Here is a 22,651-nt window from a genome sequence, read left to right on the forward strand (position 1 = left end):
TTTTTAAATTAATTAATACAGCTCAAAAGAGGAATGTCTTCAACAAATTTAATGAGGTAAGTTTAAACTCAAATTACTGTACGTACATAACTGCTCTTTAAATGTAAAGCCGTGACTAACTTTTTTTTCCACCGACCTGTGTCACCTCTAGTGACCGCCAGAGGACGCTGTGGATTAAAGAAACGAAAGTGGCCTTTCTTGCTTCCAAGTTGTTGACTTCCGCTGGTAAATACTTTCAAATTTCTACTCCAAACTACTCTTTAATGCATGATCAAATCAATCAACCACTTTATTTGAATTGATTAATCATTTTTTTTAAATATTGTTGACCCCAACATTTTTCAATTTATACTTTATTAATGCGAGTAATCACAATCGTACACTGATCGTAAATTGTAACGTGGTATTTGTTTGGCACGCTTGTGTTCTATGGTATTTGAAATACTTCATCATTTCTCATTTGGGAGTTAACTTGGCTAACCTTAATCTTGTATGCGTTTTTTTTCTTTTTAATGTATTTGATTTTGTACACTCATCCCCTGGGTCGCCCTAATTTTACCCTTTAACAATTTAATTAAAACATTTTCCAATACTATTTTGAAGAGAAAATGACCACTTAAAAACCCCTCTTTTGATTGTTAAAATGTAAACAAATAAATCAAATTACTATCTTTTATTAGCAGTCCTTGAAAGGAGATATTTTTATATATAAGTATATATAATATATATACATATATTTTATATATGTATGCATGTGTATATAATATATATGCATATATATTATATATGTATGTATATATGTATGTGTATATGTGTCTATACATGTGTATATGTGTGTATATATGTACATATGTGTATATATATATACATATATTTGCTGATCTGTTTGCTTCGGAAAACAAGGATACTTAATTTACATCAAATATATATATTTTCTATTTATATTTTATATTTTTTAATCAACTTATTAGACTTCCATTCCACATAAAGCCTAGAACATGATCAAAACATTGTTAATTTACCCATTAGCTGATTACTCGACTCATAAAAAACTATATCACAGCCATTACCTCATTCCAAATGGTCCAAATATATCAAATATATATTTTGTTGCATCATTCCTACATTCCGTAGTCAATTGTACTACCCCATGTGCTCATTAAAATTTAATACTCGACCATAGCCACTATAATGTAGCCTAATGCCATCTGCAGCGATGCGTTGACATTTAATAAATGGCAGAAAGGCAAAATAAAGACACTCATCAAAAAGCAAAAGAGCAGCTAAAATACTTTTTATGAGCTGAAGAAGCTACAAATTTACTTTTTATCGCTTAGTGTAAATGCCAAACTGCGTATTTGACTCCAAAAAACACCATTTGTTTCGCCAGAAGGTCGCTAGGTAGCGTTAGCATTACATTCTACGCACATAATGTACATTTTCTATTCATATTTTCTAAATATCCTCCATTTTTTTTTACGTCTAGATGAATACTGTATTGTTTCTCAGTTTTGGAAAGCTGAGTTGAAACTACGGGCAAGCGACAACACTGGCAAGAATTCAAAAAAAAGGTGAGCTAGCGAAAAACACGCGCGCCAACTACTTAGCATCTTTAAGAGCCGCGGCTTCTGGTGCCAAGAAAAGTTGAAAGCCGTAAGTGGCTGTTTCCAGGAAAGCAGATGCTACGCTAATGACAAGAATGACTCATGGCCTCCACGTTTACCTGCGAGGACAAACCACATTTAGCCATAATGATCTCCACAAACAGCCATCCATTAGCTAGCTAATTTTAGCCTTTGCAATGCTGTAATGCAGCCTAAACAACCAGTTTTGCCTCTAAGCAATTATTTAGACAGTTTATTCTTTTTAAAAAGATATAAAAGGGCTGGTTTTATTCATTTATGAGTTAATATTGGATGCTTGGGGGCCTGATAAACAGTATTTTTGCTTAGGAAACACTACAGTAATCCCTCGATTAATGCGAATTCACTGCGCTATTGTTTTTCACTATTAATTATTAAACCAAATATATATGTATGTATGTGTGTATATATATGAACATGTACATATGTATATGTATATATGTGTATATATTGATGTATGTGTATATACATATATACATGTGTATATGTATGTATGTGTACGTGTGTATATGTATGTATGTGTACGTGTGTATATGTATATTTGTGTATGTGTATATATGTATATTTATTTATGTATATTTATGTATGTATATATGTATATATGTGTATTTATATATGTATGTATATATGTATATTCATATATGTATATGTATATTTATATATGTTTATATGTATGTGTATATGTATATATGTATGTGTGTATAGGTATATATATGTGTATATATGTGTATATGTGTGTATACATTTTCGGTCTACATTACCCGCACTATTCAAGGGATTCCTGAACTGCATTCTCTTCATGCTTAAATGAGGGATGTCCAAGCTCCAACTTGGGCCCCCTGCCTAGTTTTTATTGGCCAATAAAAATATCATTGGTTAGCCTAAGTTCATCCCCTCATTGCACTTGGCAGCTTTAACACCAGATGGAGCTCATCTCGTCAATTGCATCGGACGCCTGAAAAGTCTTAAGCTCATTTCAATTTACAGCAGATGGGGCCACACAGATATCTTTTGTTATCAGCGTGCGTAGCTGGCGGCCATCTTGGTGAGGGCAACCAGCCAGTTGGAAAAAAAACTGTAAAAAATAAAAGATAATGTCATTTTAGTCGATAGTGCGTACCAATTATAGCATACTGAAGTCATTATTTAATAAAGGGGGGTTAGTAAAACTCAAAATGAACTCATTGAAAAAAACAAGTTAAAAGTAAAAACCTAGAGGCTAGTGACCCGAAGCTACGGCTAGCAACGGCGCGAAAGATGATTAGATGATGAAAATAAGCGCTCCACAGCAAGTGGCTCATAAAAAGAGAAATCGCAGCCATTGTTTATGGCGGGTCGTTAGCCGGGCATTAATTGCTATTAGTTCTGGTCTGGTTCCAAGCGTCCTCCATAGAGGACGCAGCAATTGGCCGCGGCGCAACACAGTCCAATTAGGCCTTGCGAGGGCCAATGGGCCTCCGGAGGAATTTCTGTTCTCCGCGCCGAACATTCGCTCTCTATTAACGCCATGTGCGTGCGTCAGTTTTTGCGTGCGCTCCTGCATGTGTGTGCATTATTAACGCCGGCCAAATGGCGCCCGAATACGTGTTAGAAACCCGCCAAAGTAAATTGTGTGTGTCGACGTTATGTTTTTTTGCTAAAATTCTAATGATTATAGATATATTTATTTAGGGAAGATTTAATTAATTTTTACTTTGCATAAAACATAGATTTTTTGTATTTTTTTAAATAAATAATGAAACTGAGATTTTTTAAAATTTAAATAAAGTTAAAAAATACAATAATAAGTATTTTTCATAATTATTTTAGAGAATGTACTCAATTTTTACAAATTTAAATATAAATAAAAAAGAAATACAATGAGTATTTTTCATTAATTTTTGGGGTAAATTTAATCATTTAAAAAAATAAATAAATATGAGTTAAAAAATACAATAATGACAATTTTTCTTCATTTTTTTTTGAAAATGTACTCCATCAAAACTAATTAAACAATATATTAATCTATGAAATAATCAGTAGCTACAGCCCAAAAAATCATTTTTTAAATATATTTTTAGCCATATTTTTATCTATTGAATTTTCTATACTACTTATTGTGAATTAATACTATTTTTGTGTAGTTTTTTTTTCAGTTCTAGGTTCATGGGTTCCGCTTATCTATCCCAAAATCTCATGAAAATAAGTAAGAACAAGGTTAAAAAGTGCAATCCTATCATTGATTAGATCTACAATACATTTCCTCGCCATGTTTGTCTTTGGAAGTCTTCAAAATTTTTCTCCTATTCATTTCTCTCTTAAAAAAAACAAAAAACAACATAAAAATCAATGTCCTTTTTTTCCTCAGCCAGCCTGTCTGCACAGTAGTCATCTTCTAAAAAAATGTTATATATCTGAAAATACAAAATGGCGTGCCCTATTTCAAAAGGAAATAATAATAAATTTCCATATATTGCTCATTTTCAACCAAATTTGATCAAAAAACATTGACACCCAATATTGACCTGCTTTTAACACCCAAATTTGCATGACAGAAAATCTCAAAGTTCTCCCAATTACGACACAATTTCCAAAACAACAATTGTGTGCTACGTCACCCCCTCCAGACGCCCTAAATTAGACTCGTTTGTCACCCCCCAAACCCCCCCATCATCTTTCCCGAGGCGAAGAACGTCGTCTCCGCAGATGCGCATCCATACATAAACATACGGTATATTCCCCCGTCATTGAAATTCATGAGGAAGAGAGGAAAAAGGCAAAAAAATAATAAATAAATAAAAAACAGGCCAATATTTCAGCTGCCTATTTGTAAAATCCAGGCAGGTGAATACATGTGAAACAAATGTGAACTCTGCTGACAGGCTATTAATAAAATGTGTCCCGTGTTTGATTTAAAGCGCAAGCAGAATGGTACACAAAGCGGCTAACTATATAGCTAGCTAGCTTGAACTCTTTATTGAGAAAGTAGCTGTTTTTGTGCAGCTAGTTAGCTATCTTAAACTCTTTATCGAGCAATTGGCTGTTTTTGGGCGGCTAGCTCGCTAGCTTAAACTCTTTATCGAGCAATTAGCTGTTTTGGGCGGCTAGCTAGCTATCTTAAACTATTTATCGAGCAAGTAGCTGTTTTTGTACGTCTAACTAGCTAGCTTAAACTCTTTAACGAGCAATTAGCTGTTTTTGGGCGGCTACCTAGCTATCTTAAACTATTTATCGAGCAAGTAGCTGTTTTTGTACGTCTAACTAGCTATCTTAAACTTTATCGAGCAAGTAGATATTTTTCGCGGCTAGATAGCTATCTTATACTCTATATTGAGAAAGTAGCTGTTTTTGCACGGCTAGCTAGCTAGCTTAAACTCTTTATCAAGCAAGTAGTTGTCTTTGCGTGGCTAGCTAGCTAGCTATGACTTGTGTAGGTTTTCTCCTGGTATTTTGAATTTCCATCTCACAAATGTGCATGCTAGGCTAGCGAGCTAACAGTCTAAATTTCCCCTAGCTACGATATTTAGTCCTTTATCTCCTTGTGTCCTGCCATTAGCCGGCCACCCATTCAGGGTGTCCCCCACTTCTTGTCTAAAGCCAACTAGGTTAAACTCCAGCACCCCCCTTCAACCCTCATGTGGATAAACAGTTCCTAAAAGGAACAAATTAGCCACACATGTATAATAAACGTTAATATTGTAGCTGACATGATTTCATGAACAAAATGACGCAAAAATAATTGTCACTTGTCTCAAAATGGCTAACGATTTAATTGGCACGATCCGTGAAAATGGCCGAGAAAGACGAGGAGCCGCCGGAAGACCTTTTAGTGGCTTCTGAAATAAGCGAGGAGGCGTTTCTCAGTCGGAGCGGGGCGGGTTGGCGTGGAAGCAAAATTGGAAATACAATCTATTAAGGAGGGATGATAGATTCCATGGCGCCACACACATGCATCACATTTCACTATGCACTTAGTCATTATTATTATTTGCGCCTGGGACAGCTGGGCCGTAACTCACACACACACACACACACACACACACACACACACACACACACACACACACACACACACACACTCCCACACACTCACACACACACACACATTGCGTGTGGTACACATAAAGTACACAAAATATGCAACAACATCAGGAAGTTTGGTATCTCATATTAAGCGACTTGTGTTATCCCCATAAAGACTTCAAGCTTTATTTTTTTAGGAAAACAGTATTTATGTTAAAAAAATATAGATAAAAAAAATGTAAAATTGCCGAACTACTCAAATCTATTTTTTTTTAATGGGGGAGTTAAACTGATGTTTTATAAGGCCGTTTTTGGGAGGAAAATGTCGGGATTTGACAAAGTGGTTTTATTTTTTTGGGGTAAAAAGTTAAATAGGTACTTGTATAGGTAAAAAATATTTGGAGGTAGATATTCTGGGGCAAAATTAAGCAAATTACAGTTTTTTTTAAAATAAGTGCCAATATTTTTGATAAAAAAAACATGATTTGACGAGACTGTGATTTATTTTTATTTTTTTTAACCAAAAAGTGAAATAGGCACTTGTATAGGTAAAACAAATAATTGGAGGTAGACATTCTGTAGCAAAATTAAGCAAAATATATATTTTTTTAAATTTGGGGAGCAAAACTGCTGTTTTATAAGGCCAACATTTTTTATTAAAAAAAATTGACAATTTGACAAGACTGATTTATTTTTATTTTTTAACCAAAAAGTGAAACAACCACTTTTATAGGTAAAACAAATGATTTGAGGTAGACATTTTTGGAGCAAAATTAAGCAAACTTCTATTTTTTTAAATAAATCAGTAAGGAAAAACATCCGCAAAAAAATTATGATAGTCAAGAAATGACATTTTTCCACAAAAATACACTTGCAACCAAAATAATGCATTTTTTTCAATCAAAAAATAAAAAAAAACATGTTATATGGAACAAGTAAATCCTAATATTACAGGCAAAATATAAATCTATCCCTATTTTACATTGGGATTTTAAATAAAAACACAAAATCATCAACTTTCCTCTTTCCTAGACTGACTTAAATCTTTTTTTTGGTCAATAAACCAAGCAATTTCTTCCTTCCCTTAGCCGAGAAGGCGTTAAAGTTTGTTTTCAGAGTGTCGGGAAATCCCATTAGGCTTGAAAACGAGCCCAGGCGCTCGTCCAGCTGGGTGCCGGATTGCCGTGACAACCGGCGCTGATAGAAGGCACGATGGGTCGCCCCGACTCCCTGCGCCGTCTTTCATCTTCGCCTTGCGTTCCTTCACGTGGAGTGCAAATAAAAAACACCTAAAAGCGTAAAAACAAATCTCACGCTAGCCCAAAAAGTCCAACTCCAACATTTTTTGCTTCAAAATGCATCCGTAGCCAAAAAATATGTTTTTTTGAAGCTTTTTTGGGGCATTAAAATAATATTTATAGGGAAAATGTTGACTTCCCAAGTCCGTGATGCTTCTATGAATAATAAGTAGCATTTTTTATTTTTGTAGCGAGTACTCTGGCATCAAAGATGACATTTTTTATTTGATTTTTGAGGCTCTATATTTGTCAAAACCACCGACTGGTTTTTTTTCGATGATTGCCAGGAAAAATGTGTACATTTTTCTTCATTGTTTCGGCTAATAGCGGTCATTTTTATAATTTGATTTTTTTTATTACACTGGAAACAAGAAAAATGATTTTTAGATCAAATTACTGAAAGTTTATTCCATTTTGGTCACTGGAAAAAAAGGGGAGGTCAAAAGTGTCATTTTTTGGTCTAATAATGGTCATTTTTCACATAGTTTTACAATTAGATTTTTTTTATTAGACTGCTAGAACAAGAAAAAGGCTTTTTGGGTAAAATTAGTGAAACTTTTGGGTCAATTTGGGTCACTAAAAAAGAAAATGTGAGGTCAAAAGTGTCCTTTAACTATAGTTTTTTTGTCTAATAATGGTCATTTTTCACATAGTTTTACAATTAGATTATTTTAATTAAACTGCTAGAACAAGAAAAATACTTTTTGGGTAAAATTAGTGAAACTTTTGGGTCAATTTGGGTCACTGAAAAAGAAAAAGTTGGGTTAAAAGTGTCCGTTAAGTATATATTTTTTTGTCTAATAATGGTCATTTTTCACATAATTTTATAATCAGATTTTTTTTATCAAACTGCTAGTACAAAAAAGGCTTTCTGGATAAAATTAGTGAAACTTTTGGGTCAATTTGGGTCACTAAAAAAGAAAAAGTGATGTCAAAAGTGTCCTTTTACTATAGTTTTTTGTCTAATAGCGGTCATTTTTCCCTTTTTTTTTACAATTAGATTTTTTTTATTAAACTGGTACAACAACAAAAAGGTATTTCGGTTGTTTTACACCATTTTACGTACTATCCTTAATTGAGTGGAGGTACGAATCTGTTAGCTAGCAACAATAACCACAAAAATGGCTAAAAAAAACTCCTACTGTTTCCTTTCCATTTTCCATGAAAGTGAATTCCCTTCAGTGGCTGCAGCAGTCATACATCAAGCCAGCTAAAATAGCTCCGCCTTTTTCTTATCCAACCAACTCTCTGCGGTACATCCCTTATAGAAATATATATATCTATATATATATATCTAGGCTAGAAATATTCACCTGACCGTACTGAATGGACCGATTCCAACAAAAAACGAGGCTTATCTATGATCTATCTATGTCAGTGTAAAAGTACAACTTCATTTCAGTTTGGGTCCATTTTGTCCTGCTTTATTTGTGTAATACTTAGAAAGTATTCATTGATTATTCTTTATAAATACTTAATATAATTATTTCTATAAAATTTCAATGTTAATTAGGTTAACCCTTCCCAATTGAAATAGATTGGACATCAATTGTTATTTCCCATTAACAATTCAACTATTTTACTCATTTCTGTACCACTATACTATAGAATAGAATAACTACTACAATACTACTACTAACAAATACTCTATAATTGTTTCTATAAAATGTTAATGTTAAGCAGGTCCCAATTAATACAGATTGGACGTCTATTTCCGTCAGTAGTAATTTTGAACGTCAATTCTGCTATTTTACTTACTCCTATACTACTATACAATATAACAACTACATCAATACTACTACTAAAAAAATACTCAATGTATTAATTTCTATCAAACATCAATGTAAAGCAGGTCCCGATTAAAATAGATTCAAAAAAATCAATATCAATTCTGCTATTTTACTAACTTCTATACTACTATAGAATAGAAAAAACTACTTAAATACTACTACTAACAAATACTCAATATAATTATTTCTATAAAACTTAAATGTTAAGCAGGTCAGTCTCTCCCAATTGAAATAGATTAATCAACTATTACTTTTCAGTAACAATTCTGCTACTTTACTAACTCCGATACTACTATAGAATAGAATTACTACTACTAACAAATACTCGATGTATTTTTTTCTATAAATATAAAAGTTAAGCAGGTCAACCTTGCCCAATTGAAATGAATTGGACGTCTATTGTTATTTTTCAGTAAAATCCTACTACTTTACTAACTTCTATACTACTCCAAAATAGAATAACTACTACAATACTACTACTAACAAATACTCAAAGTAACTTTCCATAAAAATTAAATTTTGAGCAGGTCATCCCCTCCCAATTAAAATAGATTAAACCTCAATAGCCACCAATTGTTATTTTTCATTAACAATTCTGCTACTTTACTAACTTGTATACTACTACAGAATAGAATAACTACTACAATACTACTACTAACACATACTCAATGTAATCCTTTCCATAAAACATCAATCTTAAGCAGGTCAACTCCTCCCAATTGTACAAATTCTCCACACAACATAGTATTTAAAACTTCCGAATCCTAAACTCCAAGTGAAAGTTTCTGAGGTCAGAGTTTATTCCCAAATTATTTGTAGCCAAAACAACATTTCCCATGCCTTAAAATACATCGATTTCATCGAGGGAATCTAATTTTTAAGCGGCTAGAGTCGTACGGGATACAAAAAAAGCGGATGAATATTTAAAACGAGGCGCATTTTTTTGGTGGAAAACGGCAGATGAGACGACCGAGTTCATGTTGACAGTGCGAGGCGAGGCGAGCGTCCACTTTGCATATGAAGTGACAAAGAAGCACCTCGGCGCCGTCTCGGGCTCGCCGACCGTGCGTTTACTTGGCAAATAGCAATTTAATTGGGCCAGAGTCATTTTCCAGCTGCGCCCATTTGACTGCAGCCGCGTGTGTGCAAGAATGCTAAATAATTCAAAGTCCAAACGGACTTGAGCTCTCGTCCTTTTCAATTAGGACAAACGTTCGTCCACTCTTGTTTTTGCTGGGCCGCATCAAATAAAAAAAATGAGGTTTGTGTGTCGGGGTCGTATATTTTGGGGTCGAGGGTTTGATCCCTGGGGGGTTCCTCACTGTGTGGTATTGGCGTGTATTCTCCAGGTACTCTGATTAGATCACTTTTTTTTTATACTGTATTTGGGAAATTTCACAGCAGCAAGAGGGTGTGAATACAGACACAGCAAAAGACATTTTAGAGATAAATAGATAGGTAATAAATGAGTTAATGTATTATTTAATAAATAAATATATGGACAAATATATAAAATAAAAAACATTTTAAAAAGTATATTTATGTATATTTTATTGTATTTATTTATATATATGTTTCTATACGTGTATATATGTGTATATATGTATATATCTGTGTATATCTGTGTGTATATCTTTGTATATATGTGTATATATGTATATATCTGTGTATATCTGTGTATATCTGTGTATATCTGTGTGTATTTCTGTGTATATCTGTGTATATATGTGTACATATGACTACATATGAGTACATATGAGTATATATGAGTATATATGAGTATATGTGTATATATGTGTGTATATGTGTATATATGAGCATATGTGTATATATGTCTATATATGAGTATATGTGTATATATGTGTATATGTGTGTATATGTGTGTATATATGTGTATATGTGTGTATATCTGTGTATATATGTGTATATATGTGTATATCTGGGTATATCTGGGTATATCTGGGCATATCTGGGTATATATGGGTATATCTGGGCATATCTGGGTATATATGGGTATATCTGTATTTGTATGTGTACATGTATATATTTATTTATATCATAGATGCAAAAGTATATATACAGTTGGTTTTAACATTGAGCCATTTCTTTTGTTAAAGAGCCCGCCAGCTGATATTTACAATTTATTTTGTTAAAAATGGAACCCGAGACCAAAAAAATATGTTCATTTGACTGTAAGACACGCGAAGATAGCTTTAAAAGGCATCCCTGGTTGGAAAGTGATGGAAAGAAGATTAGCTTTCAGGAACCAGTGGCCGAAGTCGACTTGTCTGCTGTAACGTTTCTCATTTTCAATTCTTCTTTGGCCCTTCATCAATCACTGTTGCATGTGTGTGTGTTTTTGTGTGTTTTTGTGTGTTGGTGTCACAGCTGTTAACAAGTTAGCCCCGTCCACTTGTATAAAATGACCCTAAAGCGTGTAGCTGCCATGTCGTCTAGTGGAGCGTTTGCCTTGCTAACCTGATGGAATTATAGCGCGCACGTTCCACGTTGGCCCCCAGGGGGAAGCAAAAATGGCCGTTTCCATTGACTAGCAAACTTGACAGCAATATCCAAATCCCATTTTCTACTGCCAAACTCGGCTAGCGCTCGACCTTCTGATTTGTCAAGTGGAAAAGGGAAAATAAGAGGGTGGCAAGTGTTTAGTGTGTCGGCTTTGCAGTTTCGGGGTCGAGGGTTCGATCCCAGCTTTGGAGTTTTTTCCGGTGCTTGTGTGGGTTTTCTCCGGGTACCCCGATTTCCACCTAAAACATATATGCTAAGCTAGGCTAGCTGGTTGAACACTCAGAATTACCCGTCCTAGCTTGTGATTGGTTGTTTTTCTCATTCTGGGCTGTGATTGGCTGGGAGGGTTTCCCCTGCTTAGACACCATACTTTGCACAGATAGGCTCCGGCACCCTCTATCTTGTGAATGGAGTGCAGTAGGGAAATTTGAAAATATATATATATGAGAAAGATGTTAATAGAAGAACAATATGTGGAGTGGAAAGGTGATTTAGCACCCCCGTGCTTTTGAAGAGCCTTTCACATTTTTTTATGAGGGTAGTATACCTTTCCATTGATTAAATAGCATTACTTTGAGGTGTAGTGTAGCCCGTACTAAATCCCAGAGTAAAATTAGTCAGGGCAACGTGTCAGCGCTGATAGAAAATCAATGGCGGACCTTGGGGGAGAATTCCTGTCAAGTATTTTTTATTTTTTTTATAACTCTGATAATAAACCTGGGACCCGTGTTTTCTTCATTAAAGCCACATTGTTTTTTTTTTTTTTGAAGCGCAATCCTGTGTTTTTTTTTTTTTGTTTCGGCAGAAGCATTGAAAATGGCGCCGACTCGCCGCGTTAGAGGAAAGTTTTTGAATAATTAATAGGCGTAAATGGCAATGTTATGGCTCCCTGCTGTTTGTCGGACTTAATCCAAACAAATTGGCAATGAAGGCGTTTTTTAAAAGTCTTGTTTTCCCTTTTCCACCTTAGAAATGGCGGCGATGTAGTATGGATTCGGCCAGTTAATGTTGCATTTTTTATAGGAACGACTTTTCCCTTTTCTTTTTAAATGCCAATCTTGAATGCCAAAGGCTGAAGCTAAATGGTAAAGGCTAAAGCTAAATGCTATATTGTAGATTGTAAATTGTAAACGCTAATGCTAAATACTAATGATGATGCAAAATGCTAATGCTAAATGCCAAAAACTAATGCTAAATGCTAATGATAATGGTGATGCAAAATGCTAATGCTAAATGCCAATGCTAAATGGCAAATGGTAAATGCTACATGCTACGTGCTAAATGCAAAATGCTGAATGCTAAATGCAAAATGCTAAATGCTAAATACAAAATGCTAAATGCAAAATGCTAAATGCAAAATGCTAAATGCTAAATGCAAAATGCTAATTCTTAATGCTAAATGTTAAATGTTAATCTGGACTGCTGAATGCTAAATGCTAACTGCTAATTCTTAATGCTAAATGTTAATCTGGAATGCTGAATGCCAAAATGCTAATCTAGAATGCTAATACTAAATGCTAATGCTAATTTCAATGCTACCAAGAAGAAGATCGATCAAATTCTGTAACCGAGCCTTCACCCGCGTATTGCCCGATGCTTGAAAGAACGCGCCAGTAGTATTTTCAAAGTGGTCGTCGTGGCGATAGCATCTTAACAAAAGGCCCGTCCCGAGTTTCAACCGGAAGCCGTGTCGGGATTGGGAAGTATTAAAGAGCTTTGTGATCTCCTGAATGTTATCGCTAATGGCTCGGATTAGCATTAATGTGCATGCTTTTCTGCACAAAGGTTTTTTTAAAGACATTTTTAAAGTTTGCTTTGATATGTTAGAATTGCAAAGTTCAATATATGCATGCTATCGCTAAGTTGTTGTGGTTAAATATTAGCAAATATGTGCTGTAATTATTATTACTTTTAATTCAAAAGCTTTTTACTAATTAAAAAAAATCAAATGTAGAAAAATGTGAAAAGTTAAAATAGGGTTGACCCTACTTTGGGATTTTTCTAATCTCCATTTACTGCAATATTCGAGGAATATATTTATTTTTTTCTGTATTATTTGTAATAATAAACTGTAAATATTTTTTTCTCAGCTATCCAGATGCCACCAAATTTCCTTGGAACCAAATGCAAGAAAAGCTGTTTAAATATGGAACCTGGCAACCTGATGGAGTCGATCGCCGCATGTACTGCGAAAAGAAGTATCGTGAGTACCCAGTCTGACAACAATGTGAATACTTGAGCAAGCTTTGTAGTCGGCAGCCTTTTTTTCTGCGCCGACATCCAACCCAGGCGCCATCTATATTTCATGCCACCTAAAAAGCCCGACATAGCAAATGCCAAGCCGCGTTTCGTTCACCTTGTACTTTGACCCGCCCACAACGCCACCCCCCGCCCCCTCTAGTCCCTATCGTTAAAATCGATGGCATCGATCCGTTTGGGGTTAATGGATTTTCCCACCAAGGTGAGCAGAATGCACTTTAATCACAGAACATCTTAAATATTTTATCAGTGCCTGCCAAAAGGTTTCCAAGATGGAGTCGACCGTGACAATGGGTCGGCATTTTCGCCCGGGTGGAGGCGGGAAAAAAATAGTGTTAGTGTGTGAGGTTATATTTAGATTGGAGTGGGAAGAAAGATGTGAAATTAAGAAAAGGGCTTGTTTTCTATTGGGTGGAAAAGGTAAAAAAATATTTTGTAGGTGGAAGTGGGAAAATGAGAGTGGAAAGGGAAAAAACTGTTCCCCTTGGAGTGGAAAGGAAGATGTAAAATTAAGAAATGGCCTTGTTTTCTATTGGGTGGAAAAGGTAAAAAATATGTTTTAGGTGGAAGGGGGAAAACAAGAGTGGAAAAGGAAAAACGGCACCCCTTGGAGTGGAAAGAAAGATGCAAAATTAAGAAATGGGCTTGGTTCCTAAATGATGGAAAAGGTAAAAAATAGTTTGTAGGTGGAAGGGGGAAATGAGAGTGGAAAAGGGGAAAACCGTTTCCCTTGGAGTGGAAATAAACATGCAAAATTAAGAAATGGGCTTGTTTCCTATAGGACAGAAAAGGTAAAACAAATATTTTGTAGGTGGAAGTGGGAAAACGAGAGTGGAAAAGGGAAAAACTGTCCCCCATGGAGTGGAAAGAAAGATGCAAAATTAAGAAAGGGGCTTGTTCTGGAATGCTGAATGCTAACCTAGAATGCTAAATGCTAATACTAAACACTAAATTTAGCATTAAGCATTAGCATTTAGCAACCAAATTACAATTAATATCAGCTAGCCGAGGGTAACGTTGGGAAAAAAATATCCGCTAAAGGCCATGTTTATTTCCTCTGCTGTGGACCCTCGATGGGTTTTCTTAAGGACCCCTCCACGGTCCTCCTCTTTTATCAGATTTAGACTTAGATTAGACAAAACGTGTCCCCTTTAAAAGAAGCCGAGTTAGAGCGTTAACGGATGGACGTTTCCATTAAGACGAAGTTGAAGCAAATGTGTTGGCGGCAGAAGCTGGCAATGGATTCACCTGCCGTCTTATTGCTCCGGTGGGGGGAGCAATCTATCTTCATTCCCCGACAAAACCCGACTCGGACAAAAGAGGAGCGATGTAGTGGAGCTTAAGTTCAGTCTCCAAATGGCTCTTTTAATGACTATTATGGATCGGCTTTGTGTACTTGACTTGGAGTGGCCCGTGATGCTTCACTTTCATTTTTTACTGGAAAATGTATGGCTATTTTCTGGTGAGGGAAAGCATAACTGATTTTTGGGGGGATTTTGACAAAAAAGGACTCATTTGGAAACTTTTTGGGGGTTCTGTTGCACTTGTCAGGTTTAACACTAGAGAGAGCTAGTCAAATTAGAGTACATGTGTCAAAGTGGCGGCCCGGGGGCTAAATCTGGCCCGCCGCATCATTTTGTGTGGCCCGGGAAAGTAAAAAAAACTTTCTGTTTTAGAATCAAATTCAAATGATAGATACAGATGTATATTACATTTCCTGATTTTCACCCTTTTAAATCAATAATTGTCATTTTTTAAATCATTTTTTTCTGTGTTTTTAGTTGAAAATATAATTTTAAAAAACTAAATTAAACATTGTTTTAGATCTATTAAAAACCGAATATTCAGAGCTTTTAATCCAGTTCTTTTAATCCACAAAAAATTGCACCAAAACAGATTTTTATAGAAAAATGAAGAGAAGTATATAATATATTTTTTGTATCATACAAAATACTCATTTTGCCTAAACAGCTTATATACTAATATAACACAATAGCACTGTTTTGATTATATTTTTCAATATTAATAAAATTTAACATTAATCTTCCACTACCCAAATGCCCACAATTCCCCCTTAGAAAATTCCCACGCCATACAATTGTAGCGTATTCCACTGGCCACTAGAGGGAGAATCAATGTCATCATTGTGTGCCATTGACAACACTTGCTGTCAACCCTTCCAATTCAAATAGACTGGACATCTGTCACCGTCAATGGTCGTGAAAGTGGAATAAAAAATGTAAATTGAATTCCCTGAAGAGAGAGAGAGAAAGTGGGGTGTGTGCGCTAGCTTGCTCGCGTGGCTTTTGTGTGGCATGGTCTAGGTGCGCTCGGGCAGCCATAGATTAATGGATCTAGCGGCGAATCGCCCCGAACATCAATTCTGTCCTGCTTTTTCTTTCCTTCCCAGACTGGCTCCCTCATCACTCTTGCTAACACCCCCCACTCTCCCATCGCCATCCAAACCCCGCCTCCCACTCCTCAGAACGGCACCCCCGATGCCGCCGCGGTAGATCGCTATCACCGTGACGATAGCGTCCCCCCGTCCAGAGGTAGGGGAACCCGGATGGCGGTGAGAAGGATGGAGGACGGAGGACTAATGGACGGATACTGCGTGGTTGACCTGGAGGTGGGGAAGGGGAAGGAGATGCTTGGTGGAACCGGTGAGTGGACACTTGTTTGTTGTTTGGGGTATTTGGGGGTTGTCCATGTGTACGCCATCATTTGGTGGTGGTGGGATTAGCAGTTTTGTTTAGATTAAATGTTTTCCCAGTGATGGATTCTCGGGATTTCATAGTGTGTGGGTATGTTAGTGGAAAATGTGGCATCCTTTAGAAGTGGGAAAGAAGTTAGAGAAATTCGGGTGAGAATGGGAAATGCATTGGTTGCTGTTGATAATTTTTCCACTTTATGGATGAGAAAGTGTCTCTAAATTTTTGACCAAGTGTGGAAGGGGGTGTGGGTATGTTGGTGAAAAATATGGTATCTCTTAAGAAGTGGGAAAGAGGTTAGAGGAATGGAATTAATAGTTCGGGTGAGAATGGGAAATGCATTATGGTTTGAGGATGAGGTGGAAATTTTCATTGGTTTTTGTTGATATTTTTTTCTAATTTATGGATGAGAAAGTGTCTCTAAACTTTTGACTAAGTGTGGGTGGGTGTGTGGGTATGTTAATGGGAAATGCGGAATCCTGTTGGAAGTGGGAAAGAAGTTAGAGGAATGGAATTAATAGTTTGGGTGAGAATGGGAAATGCATTGTGGTTTGTGGATGAGGTGGAAATTTTCATTGTTTTTTTGTTGATAATTTTTCTAATTTATGGATGAAAAAGTGTTTCTAAACTTTTGACTAAGTTTGGGTGGGTGTGAGGGTATTTTAGTGGAAATTTTGGCATCCCTGTAGAAGTGGGAAAGACGTTAGAGAAATGGAATTACAGTTCGGGTGAGAATGGGAAATGCATTGTGGTGTGAGGATGAGGTGGACATTTTCTTGGTTTTTGTTGATAATTTTTCTAATTTATGGATGAAAAAGTGTTTCTAAACTTTTGACCAAGTGTGGGTGGGTGTGTGGGTATGTTGGTGAAAAATGTGGCATCCATTGGGAAAGAAGTTAGAAAAACGGAATTAATAGTTCGGGTGAGAATGGGAAATGCATTGTGGTATATTGGTGGAAATTTTCATTGGTTGGTGTTAATGCTGATATTTTTACCAATATATACAGATATTTTTACTTGGCTGTTCAAAACACAATTTTTAAATAATCCATCATTTTGTACATGGAGAAGAATTGGATATGTTTTTTTCCCTTTTCCACCCTTGGGCGACCATATTTGTTTCTCTGTACAAGGACCAAACAAGTTGTAGTGGGCATGTTTCTCGAGTAAACTTACATTTATGGCATGGAACAGTGCCCGCTTAAGTAATAGTTTGGGGTTCCTCCTGGTGGTTGGAGGAAGAAACCACCGTGGTATTCGTGTGTGGGAATAAGCGGGTTTCTTGGGGGGTTATTTTGGCCTGGCCTGCTATTTGCTGGAAGGCTGGCGTCGGAAAAACTTTGCTGTCGGCACGCTAGTGACCGTTTTAGCCAATGACGACGCTTGTGAAAGAAAAATGTAAAATTATCAACAACGATTTGGAGTCTTATTATTATTTGGGGATGTTGTTTATGGGAAAAATGCTCATATTTAAATATTGTCTTATTTAATTTTAATATTTTTTTTTGTAAAGGGAAAATAATAAGAAAATACTCTTCAAATTAGAATTTTTGGCAAAATTATTATTTTTTAACTTTTTGGTGTAATCCGCCTCCTGGTGGTTGTTAGCTGGTGTGTGCTACGGCACCCCCGCGAGCCTAGTCAGTGTAAGCGGGTTTGGAAATGAATACATTTCTAAAATTAAAAAAAAAAATAAATAAATAGTCCCAACTTTAATCAACAATGTATTTTTTTCCCTAAAAAAATGAAGTTTAATCAACTGTCCAAATAACAGTTCATTTTGGCCTCATTACCCGCTTTTTTCCCACCCCAATCCACAAAATGCGTCATTAACCCTATTTGCATTTTCAAAACCGGAGTCCTCCATTTCTGTCACATTTACGGATGACGCGTGGCAGGTGTGCGGGTTGCGAAACGGTCGCCCCGCTGCGCCTCCGTTTTTGTTTGCCCAAGCAGAGCAAAGGGACGTGGGTAATTTGCATGTTGCGCACGAAACGCGGGTTTGACAGGTCCGCCATATCGGTGGGTGGCAAGGTGACATGGTTTACCTCCTTCTTCTCATCCGAGCTGACGGCACTAAAAACGCGGGTAATGCTCGTCGCTAGGATTCGCGTTTTAGCTTTGTGATGCGGCATGTTTGAATGCTCTTATGAATAGCCAATAGGGTCTGGTTTAGTTTTAGGTGGAAAAGGGAAAGGAATTCCTCATGTTATTCTTTTGAGTGGACTGAGTGATGGATGATTGTGTTGGAATCCTTTTTTAATGGAAGAAGAATGTTTATTTATCGGGGTTTAGATATATTTTAAAAAGAGGAAGGTTAATGAGGGTGGAAAAGGGAAAAAAATAATTCCATGTTTTTCTTCTGATTGGAAAAAAACGATGAAATGTCATGATGGAATTTGCATTTTTTTACTGCTGGAGTTTGATTTATTTAATAAATCGGCGCCACAATTTCTTAGGTGGAAAAGGGAAAAATTGTGTGATTGCAAAACTATTTAAAAATAAGTACTTCTGTATTTTAATTGCGTCAAGACGTTACAGTGTTCGAGTCAAACTGTAAAAACAAAATTGTTTTGGATTTTAAAGCAAAAAAATGGCGGAAAAGTATCAAACATTTCTAAGGTTTTATTAGAAATATCATTTAAATGAAAATAAACTCAAAAATGGCTGAAAAGTATTAAGGTTTCAGAAAAAAAATGTATTTGCAATGAAAAATAACTCAAAAATATAGGCTTCATTTTTTATTCTGATTAAAAATATAAAAAAGGGATTAAAATTATAGCAAAATAAATTAATTTTGAAAAAAATGCTTGTTCATAATGTTAAAGCACAAATTGCAATTTATTTTCTCTTGGAACCAAAAAAAATCTATAATAGTTTAAATAAAATGATTTTCCTTGACCAAATAGAGATGCTAGGCTAGGCTAATTTTTCAACGCAAAAGCGGCTGGTCAAAACGGATTGGGATGTTTATCCCCAAGACTGGCAGCCAATGAGCCGCCAACAAGCAACTTGAGCGGCGTTGGACAACATCAAACTAATGCGGTGAGCCTTACTGGCGCTCACACACTTGAATTATTAATATCATCTCCAAATCCAAAGTAAATAGCGTTGGGAATATAAACGGGGCCTGTTGAGGCGCCAGGGCTTTCCCATGTAATATGTATTCATGAAGAAGGCAGAGAAGGCGAAGAAGGCGAGGGAGGCCATGGCCACACTCAGGAACGTCTTTATCAGAGCTTTTTAAAAATTATTTGGAACAAGCGCTATATCCATCTTCCCGATTTACTCACATATAAGCCGCATCCCTTTAAAATGGCCTTAAATTGCTTTTTATGTAATTATAAAAAGTGATTAAAAGATATTTTTGGGTCAAGATCAAATGAAGATGATATATGTATATTTATTTGCTAATTTCCCTTTTTCAAATCAATGAATACAATTTTTTTTATCCATTTTTTCCAGTTTTTTAGTTTAAAAAGCATTTTTTTAAATCTAAAAATACATATTTTCTGTTTTCCACTTTAATATTGAACATAATTATAAAATACACTTGTTTTCCCATATTTTTTGTTCAAAAATAATTTTGTAAAATCTAAAAATACATATATACAAATATTTTTCACTTTAATATTGAACATAATTATAAAAAATATACTTGTTTTCCCATATTTTTTGTCCAAAAATAATTTTGTAAAATCAAAAAAATACAAATATACAAATATTTTCAGTTTTCCACTTAAATATTAAACATAATTATAAAAATATATTTGTTTTCCCATACTAAGAAAACAAATCAAATAAACACTTTAAAACAATACAAAAAAACTAAATATTTTGGGCTTTTAATCCATTTCTTTTCATCATATTTAAAAAAAAATCTAAATATTATATCTAAAATATTCCTTGGGCTAGATTAAAGATGTCCCCACAAAATCATATTATGAGGACATTTTGGCAGCCCTTGGAGGCCCCTATTGGCCCGTTCGCTAGCCCCGCCTCTACCGCTGAAATGAATCAAAGGAATGAATAGCATTGCAACCTAATCATTCATTGGCTCCGCCCCTGACAGGCTCCTATAGATAGATGTCTCCACCCCCCCTCCAGCCTTCATGAAAAAGTGTACCGCTGCGTACCTCATTTGCTTTTTGGGGCTCCCGCGGGATTCGCATCTGCAGGTCGCCTCGCCGGCCTCATTAGCATATTCATAAAGCCGTCGTCGCCTGTCGATTGTCAGCGGCACACCTGCGCCCCTCGTTTCCACTCCGCCATTGTCGCCGAGCCGAAATGGATTTAATGATTCTAATTAGCCGTAGCGCAATTGCTTCGGTCCAGTTGATCCTCGGCGTGAAATCTTATCGTCGAGTGCAAAGGGTAAAAAAAAAAGGAATCATCCGCTACATTCCAGTGGCGGAAATCCCTGCAAAATTGGGCACGGATTTAGCATAAATCCTTCCAAAATACTTAATTCGTGACTAGGAAACTTGCACTGGTTAGAAGTTAAACGTAAAGCCTTTAACAATAATTATGTTTCCATCTAAAGAGTATTTTAGAGTATTTTGAGAATTTTTCAGAATCATCTTCAGTACAAAGAGTTGTATAATCCAAAACCATAACAATATTCCATGATTAGATTAGATTAGATTAGACTACACTGGACTACAATGGACTAGACTGGACACATTTGGATAAAATTTGATTGGATTGGATTGGATTGGATTTGGGTTGGATTTGGATTGGATTTGGATTGGATTTGGATTGGATTTGGATTGGATTTGGATTTGGATTTGGATTTGGATTGGATTTGGATTGGATTTGGATTGAATTTGGATTGGATTGGATTGGATTTGGATTGGATTTGGATTTGGATTGAATTTGGATTGGATTTGGATTGGATTGGATTGGATTTGGATTGGATTTGGATTGGATTTGGATTGGATTTGGATTGGATTTGGATTGGATTTGGATTGGATTTGGATTGGATGTGGATTGGATTTGGATTGGATTAGATTTGGATTGGATTTGGATTAGATTGGATTTGTTCTGGATTGGATTGGGATTGGAATTGAGAATGGGAATGGATTGGATTAGATTGGACTAGATTGGACTTGATTGGACTAGATTGGATTAGATTGGACTAGATTGGATTAGATTGGATTAGATCGGATTAGATCGGATTAGACTGGATTAGACTGGGTTAGATTGGATTAGACTGGATTAGATTGGATTAGATTGGATTTTTATTTCATCTCATATTCGGGAAATTTCTTGGTTGTATAATGTATGTACTTATATGAACACAACTACAATAAATTAACATTTTTTAAAGCTCTCCAAAATAACATAGGCTAAAACCGGAGTAGGCTTAATCCTCAAAGGCGAAAGTTTAAAAAAAGACTCCGTACATTCCTGAGAAGTTCCATTAAAATTACAGCGACTGATTGAACCAAGCGACCGTTTTGGGCTTCGCTCCATTTTGTGTCCGCGCTCGACAGCAACATGTCATTAGTGGCGGTGTCGGATTCCTCCCGAAAAAGGCCACAAATGATAGATGTCGCCATTGGTCGCAGATAACGCTAACGCCGCAATCTCCACCAGTGTCAACGCGAGGATTTCTGGTTATCCGTTGTCCTGCGGGGCCACGCAAAACGGCGACTCATCCGTCACCGGCGCTCTATCTCGTTCATCACGTTCGCTGAGCGATGGAGGAAACATCTGTGCCGGCCGGACGCGAGCTGGCGAAAAATCCTCGCCGAGGCTCATCGGCTACGCTAATGGACCGCGGAAACAAACTAGAATTCTTGGGAAAAGTACAATACGGGTCGGTGGAGTAACTTTAGTGAATAATAATTTAAACGCACAACCGCAATTTAGCATACAATTAGCCTAGCATGTATGTTTTTGTTATGTAGGAGTAAACTGGAGTATCCGGAAAAAAACTCACGTAAGGCAATGGCAATTTAGCATGCAGTTAGCCTAGCGTGCATGTTTTTGGGATGGTGGAAACTGGAGTACCTGCAGAAAACCCATGCAAGCCCGGGGAAATTTAGCATAGAATTAGCCTAACGTGCATGTGTTTGGATGTAAGTAGAAACTGGAGTACCCAGAGAAAACCCACACACGCCCTGGGCAATTTAGCATCCAATTAACCTAGCGTGCATATTTTTGGGATGCATGTAGGTAGAAACCGGAGTACCCGGGAAAAACCCACGCAAGCCTGGGGCAATTTAGCATACAATTAGCCTAGCGTGCATATTTTTGTGATACAGGTGGAAACCAGATTACACAGAGAAAACCCATACAAGCCCGGATAGAACATCCAAACTCCACACAGTGAAAACCCACTCGGATTCGAACCCATGACCCCAGAACTGCAAGCCTAACACGCTAACCACTCCCCCTTGGAAATTCTAATATTATGCAAA

General features: G+C 36.3%; 1 protein-coding gene across 6 annotated transcripts in view; it reads left to right on the forward strand.

Annotated features, from left to right (window-relative positions):
• The first annotated feature begins 13,354 nt into the window (after nt 1-13,354).
• The window catches only part of inpp4b (inositol polyphosphate-4-phosphatase type II B), a 97,195-nt gene continuing 87,898 nt past the window's right edge, over nt 13,355-22,651 (forward strand). For 4 of the 6 annotated variants that reach the window (XR_013326603.1, XM_077718462.1, XM_077718468.1 and 1 more), the window contains exons 1-2: nt 13,355-13,459; nt 15,926-16,178. Coding sequence is in view for 5 of the 6 variants with exons in the window: in XM_077718462.1 (XP_077574588.1) it covers nt 13,355-13,459; nt 15,926-16,178 (358 nt within the window). In the remaining variant the exon portion in view is untranslated. Of the gene's footprint in view, nt 13,460-15,844; nt 16,179-22,651 lie in introns of those variants that run through there. The other 2 variants (XM_077718463.1, XM_077718464.1) reach the window with 2 other exon arrangements.

The sequence above is a fragment of the Stigmatopora nigra genome, chromosome 6, assembly GCF_051989575.1.
Source record: "Stigmatopora nigra isolate UIUO_SnigA chromosome 6, RoL_Snig_1.1, whole genome shotgun sequence".
In the NCBI taxonomy this organism is placed as follows: Eukaryota; Metazoa; Chordata; class Actinopteri; order Syngnathiformes; family Syngnathidae; genus Stigmatopora; species Stigmatopora nigra.